The sequence below is a fragment of the Oenanthe melanoleuca genome, chromosome 2, assembly GCF_029582105.1.
Source record: "Oenanthe melanoleuca isolate GR-GAL-2019-014 chromosome 2, OMel1.0, whole genome shotgun sequence".
Classification (NCBI taxonomy): Eukaryota; Metazoa; Chordata; class Aves; order Passeriformes; family Muscicapidae; genus Oenanthe; species Oenanthe melanoleuca.
The window spans coordinates 111,500,349-111,506,627 of NC_079335.1; the positions used below are offsets into that span (position 1 = coordinate 111,500,349).

General features: G+C 54.1%; 1 protein-coding gene across 4 annotated transcripts in view; it reads right to left on the minus strand.

Moving 5' to 3' along the window:
• The window catches only part of LOC130249080 (ubiquitin-conjugating enzyme E2 E1), a 45,173-nt gene extending 39,738 nt beyond the window's left edge, over positions 1–5,435 (minus strand). The window contains exons 1-3 of one of the 4 annotated variants that reach the window (XM_056483454.1): positions 5,241–5,435; positions 3,077–3,165; positions 938–988 (exon numbers count right to left, since the gene is read on the minus strand). In XM_056483454.1, coding sequence (XP_056339429.1) covers positions 938–988; positions 3,077–3,165; positions 5,241–5,420 — 320 coding nt within the window. In that variant the 5' untranslated portion in view covers positions 5,421–5,435. Of the gene's footprint in view, positions 1–937; positions 989–3,076; positions 3,256–4,488; positions 4,613–4,832; positions 4,900–5,240 lie in introns of those variants that run through there. The other 3 variants (XM_056483453.1, XM_056483456.1, XM_056483457.1) reach the window with 3 other exon arrangements.
• Between the last annotated feature and the right edge of the window lie 844 nt (positions 5,436–6,279).

Here is a 6,279-nt window from a genome sequence, read left to right on the forward strand (position 1 = left end):
CAGACTAACAGCGGCAAAAAGCTTCAATAAAAAGATTCATATACATTTGCGGGTGGAAACTCAATACTAAAATGACCAATTTAAACAGTTATTTATAAACATAATTTTCTCTGATTTCTGCTATTACCAACATCAAAAAGACATCAAACCTCAGCTACAGCAAGATGGGAGCAGAGCTATGCATTGGCAACTACAGAAAACACAGACCAGACCGAAAGCCTCTTTTCTCTTGAATGAGCAAGTATGACCAAAGATGTTACTACTGCTTCCTCTGCAAATGCAAAGAGGTTCAGGGACACCATGCAATGAAACAAATCAACCTGCTAGCTGTTTTAAAAAAACAATACAAGTTTCTAAAACATATTTAAAAACAAGCTGCTTTGTAAAGGGCAACAGAATATTCCTGCTTTCTGTTTCATCAGCTAAGATGTATGTTCCAGTGGGGCACCCACTGAGTGACAAATTCACACTTCTCTTCCACTGTCAGCTGCTGCTCACAACAGAACTCTGAGCTAAAAACCTCAGAGCATTCTCTGCTTCCTTGGCAGGACTCTTATTTATATAAGATTAGTGCAGTCAAGCATTAGATTTATAAACCAAAACCAAAAACAAACAAGGAGAAAGTTTTCACACTCTTCTTTATAGACCAGTTTCTGAAACATACACATACAAAACAGTATAACATATAGAAAGGCAATTGTGAAAAGAACAAAACAACCCCCATAACAAACAAAAAAACTGGTCAAAACACAATCTCTGGAGGTACCTCCACCTGGAAACTATTTAAAGTCATGCAAGCATTCACAAAAGTACTGTTGGCCACCTAAACAGCCATTCCTCTGCTCCATGCAGAGCATCCAAGGGCAGTGACAACACACCAGTACACTTCAGCCCCTCACCTTCCCCCACCCTCCTCAGGTAAGGAATCGACACCAACCTGCAGTTGGGAGGTGGATCTAAGGTGATGTCAGCCAATTCCTTCTGAATCCTGTGGCAATAAAGCAAGAAGGAACAAAGGTAAGTCACTGTGTGGGACAGCAGTTTTCCTTGCAGACATACTGTCACTGTGAGCTTGCCACAGTACATAAAAGAGGCACTCTCAGCTGCAGCCTCCCAGCAGTCCAAACCCCCTGGGCAGGACAGGCACCCTGCCCTGTTAAAGAGGCAGGCAGAAAAGCAGACAGGCATCCTGCACTGAACCCAGACAGGTGCACTGCTCTGTACTCCCACAAAGATGCCAACCACACAGGGGAAAAGATTGTCCTCTTTGCTCTGCCAACCAGCCTGTAAATGTGGGGAAACCTCTGCAAATGTGATGCACCAAGCTGCAGTCTGAAAAGGAATTTTGTCTTATGGGATTGAGAGAAACAGTCATTGCCAGATTGGCTCCCTCCTCTTTCCCCCAGCTTCTCATCACCATCCTGAGGAAAAAAAAAAAAAACCCACAGCCCTGAGGGAGACAATAACTGCGCCATTCTCAAGGACACTTTAAGGAAGGTGAATATCTATTTCTGAGGCTCCTGCACATCCCTACCACCTTCGATTCTCTCTTCTCTTCACCCTCGAGAGGCACACAATATCCCCATGTCCCCTCCCTAGGACTCCAGACATTCCCTCTCTCCACTGTGCTCAGCCAACACCCTGTCCTCCCAGCCCAGACTATTCTGGGCTTACGCTGCTTTTGCCACAAAACGCCCAAACAGCTATCATCCTCTTCCCTGGAGTCCCATTACTGTCACTCAGGCTTCCCTTCCAGATTTCCCCACCCAGCATTCAGCCTGCCTCCCTTCTCCTTTAAACTCAGCCAGCATCTCCTGCCACTTGTCACACACAAGAACCACAGCCTTTCCACAGGAGGCAGTTTAAAATCTTCTCCTCAAAAGAGTGAAGGGCACAACACGTAAACACTGCTTGCCACTATCTATGTCAGTTTACCATGGAAACCTGCTGAGTGGAGATCTGGAATAACCAAACTGCCTAAATTCTACAAAGCCACAGAGAACTTAGTTGCTACGACAGGGCATTTGCATAAAACCCCAGTCACTTTAGACACCTACTGATACAACCTCTCAGCTGCTTGGCAAAGCTGTTCAGTGAAATGGTTTATTATTCTTCCTGAAGTACTGCAAGTTTGCTTGAAAACCTCCATTTGTCAGCTTAGCTCCCTGGAGCAGGATGGTGCTGAATGCAGGTGACACACAGAATAAGTAAGAAACGGTAAATTTATTTTTTTTTTTTTTTAAAGATGAGTAGCTCCAAGACCCTGTCCAAGTGAACAAAACTGACTGACATAGCTATTCTAGAATTACTATTCTACACAGGTGTCTCTCCCTACACATTATTCTGGAATAAAAATTACTTTATTCTCAAAAAAAGCCCAAACCCACTCCGTACTGTAAGCAAAGACTATTTTAGAGCACAAAGTCCGTAAGTGGGCCTTATTTATTCCAGTCAGTATCCAACCATACACAGAAAATTCAATATAAGTGATGAGCAGACAAAAATAACAGTAATGTATTTGTTGGTAAAGATCTGGGGCTATATTAAACCCCTTGCACTGGAGTGCACTCCTCCAAAGCAAGCAAACTCAAAACTTCACAAACATTAATTAATCTCCAAATCAGTCCTGGAAAGAAAAAAAAGACACTCTAGACTTAAAACCACAAGAGAGGGAAACAAATGTTGAAAAGCAATGCCTTACTTGGGACTATATGGCTTCCAGTAGCAGAGAAAAAAATAAGGTCTAAATGTCAATCCTACACCATTCCCATAACAAATGCTAGTAAGGAAAAAGGAAAAGACACAAATAATTGAGGGTCAGAATACCAGCCCAGGAGAAGAAAAGACAGGAAAATATTTGGAATAAGCAGGAAGAGTGACCAGAAAGCAGTAAAGTTGGGCAGACACTCACTGCAGCAAGACATTGAAAACAGTGAGACAATAGCAGCTTCATGTAGAAAGGTTGAGAACAAGGGCTAGAGATGAGGAATGGGAGCAGCAGGGAAACAGAGCAAAATAAAATTTTGGAAGAAGGGAAGATGCAACAAATCAGTGAAAAAACTGACTGCAGCCTCACCTCTTGGCACTGGTAGATAGCAGTTTAGAGTTTTTACTCATGCTGACTTTGCTTTCCTTCTTCTTAGGCGTGCTTGTCTCTTTCTCTGTCTGTTGGTTGGAGGATGAAGATGAGGAGGAGCTGGTGCTGGCCCTCGAATCGTCATCCGACATAGCGACCCCCCCACCACACACCCCAACCTGGAGAGGAGACACCATGGGGCGTGGGGAACAAACAGTGAACACAAACACACACAGAGAAAGGCTGCTGACAATCTCGCTCTGTGTTTGGGTCATGCTCCTTTTAAAGGATCCTCGTGTCTCCCTCTCCTATCCAGGCCCTACAGCCACAGCAGGAGGAGCAGCAGCTTCCCCTGCACTAGTAACAGGGGGAAAGGGACTTTAAAAGCTTCCTCTCGGAAAGCAAGTGCGGAATGAGAGAGACTGGAACGAGGACAACTGCGAGGATCAGGGAAGCTCAAAGCAATTCTTTCTAATCTCCCTCAAACTGCACACACAAGAGGAGCCATCACCACCCACCACTATCGAGCCTAGGGGTGTAGGAGATAAAAATGGAACAGCTCCGGTCCCTTGGGTTCCCGGGAGGCACGTGGGGGAGGCAGGAAGGGATGGGGCCGGGGGGGTGACCGTCGCCAGCTCTAAAATGGAAGTGGGGCATCACTGGGAAGACCCTGGCAGATGTGTGACCTGCGGCGGGGAAACCCCTGCCTGCTGGATAACCCCTGTGTGTGGATCGGGTGCTGGAAGCCGCGAGGGGAGGCGGGCAGGAAGGCAGCAGACCACGGGAGGGCCAAGCAGGGAGTGGGGTGCACTGGTGGCACCCACCGAGGCCCACTGCACCGAGGGGCATGTGCCAGCGGAGGGGAAGGGAGCAGCGGGTCTGTGCCGGGAGGAGGGCCAGGGCCTACGAGGGAGAGAGTGGAGGGCCCGCAGCCGGTGTGAGGGAGGGGGCAGCGGGGCCAGGGGGAGGCAGCCCGGTCCATGCGGGCACCCCGGGGGCACGGGGGAGGAGGGCGAGCACGGCGGGCTACCGAGGGCAGGTCCGCAGCCCAGAGGGGCGAGAAGCCGTCGGGAGGGATGGGGGGGGCTGGCAGGGCACCCCGGGAGAGTTCGGGGGAAGGGCTCGGGGGCAGCCGCGGGCCCGGGGAGAGGGGGGGTGGCGACGCACGGCCGCCTCCCTCGCAGGGCCACGGGCCCCCGGGGAGCTCCCCTGCCCCGCCGGCCGAGAGCCGGAGGGGGCCCGGCCGAGCTGCCCCGGCCGCGGGCCCGCAGGGCCGGGGGACAGCGGTACCTGACAGCCCCGGGCGCGACCCCCCTGCCCCGCCGGCTGCCGCCCCATCGCCGGGCCGCGGCCGGCCCTGCCCCTCGCCCCTGCCCCCGGGGAGGGCGGCGGGGGGTGCCCCGTCCCCCTACCTCTCCCTTTGTGTCTGGCTGCTCCTCCTCGGTGCGGCTGGGCCTGGCCACTCGTGTCTCTCTCGCTGGGAGAGAAGCGGAAGTGCTGCAACAGCAACTATTAAACAGGCAATGGCTTCCCTGGCTGCCTCCCCCACCGCCGAGCGGGGCTGGGGGGCGGCGGGGCCGGGGCGCCACCGGAGCGGAGCGGGGGCGGCGGGGGCGGGCGGCGGAGCCCCGGCTCCGGGGATGGAGGGGGATCCCGGCCGCCACGGCCCCCTCCCTTTCCCTGCCCCCCGCGGAGGGAAGAAAGGGGCACACGGAGGGGGACGTGAGTTTTTAATGGAGACCCTCTGAAAAGTAACCTGCAGGGGTGTCGGGGGGGAGAGGGACAGGCGCCCTCCCCGGCTCCGCTGCTGCTGCCGTGCGAGAGCCCCGCGGGGACGCGGGGGAAGCAGGTGGCTGGGAGAGGGGCAGCTCCCGGGGCTGCTTTTTTTAAGGCTCAGAGGGGGGTGTCAGGCTCGGCGCGGGAGCTGCTTGCTTTCCTCCTATTCTCACGACTGTTTCAACCCCAAAGCTTCTCCCCCTGCCTCACCTGCTTTGTCCCTCCGGCAGCAGCAGCAACTTCTCACCTGTCTCAGTTTGAAAGCAATAAGGGGGAAAAAGAAAGAAAGGAAAAAAAAAAAAAAAAAAAAAAAAGAGCCTAGCGCAAAGCCCACTCGCCCCCACCGATCCAGGCAAAAGGAATCCCCGGCAGCTTTCCCGTCTCTCACCTGTTTCAGCCCTAAAGCAGCAGCTGTGTCCTCCCTTCCCTCCCCCGGCTCAGCCCTGAACCAGCAGCAGGAGCAGCCGCTTCCCACTCGCCCTCGCCCGGAGTTCAGGATTCCATTGTCCCCCACACTGCATTTGGTGACATCACTGACACACAAAGAAGGGGCACTTCGTGATGTCATCAACGCATGCTGGGAGAGAAAACAAAATTCTGGGCTTGGCAGCGACAGCACTAACACACAGACGCACACAGATACACATGCAGACCTTCCAATTTTCCAAAGGTAAAAGTATTAGGGATTTTTTTTTTTCCCCCGGTCCCCTGATGGGGAGCCCGTCTGCGGGAAAAGGCGTGTTGTATTCCCTAGCGTGTTGAAATCGCCAGGCGATTTACTAGTTTCTCCGAAACCTCTGCTGTCCATCTCTCGCTCCCTGTCCACCCAACGGAGAAAAGTGATTTGCCTGGAGCGCCCACCGCCCCCGGCCCAGGCTCGGGGAGCAGCCCCGTGGGCTCTTCCTGGAGGTGCCGGACCCACTGGTGAGGGGACAATGGGGACCAGCATTCCCACCGACCTCCCCCGGGACACATTTGGCTCGGTGCCGCCAGTTTCCACAGCCTATCGAGGGATCGCCTATCGAGTTACTTGGTGTCTTCAGTGGGCCGAAAATACACTGGACTGTCACCACCACGCAGCACGATAATGGATCGGAGTTTGTGTGACCCGCAGGCACACAGGGCTGCTGGCTCCGCAGGGCGCTGTTACGACACGACACCTGGGGAGTCCCGAGGGGTCAATTACAAAGCCGAAGCCGCAGGAGCGGCGGGGGCGGGGGGACATCCCAAGGCTGGACATCTCGGCCACGGCGGGGGGAGCGGGGGCAGCCGGGGCCGGCTCCTGCTCAGCCCGGGCTCCCCGTCTGGGCTGCCCGTGCCCGGGCTGCCAGCACGGCCCCGGCCGGGCCAAGGAGCCCTCCCGGGGTCGGTGGACAGAGCTGTCCCTTAGCTAGGGCAGAGGCTTGAGCGGGATGAAACCCTGCAGG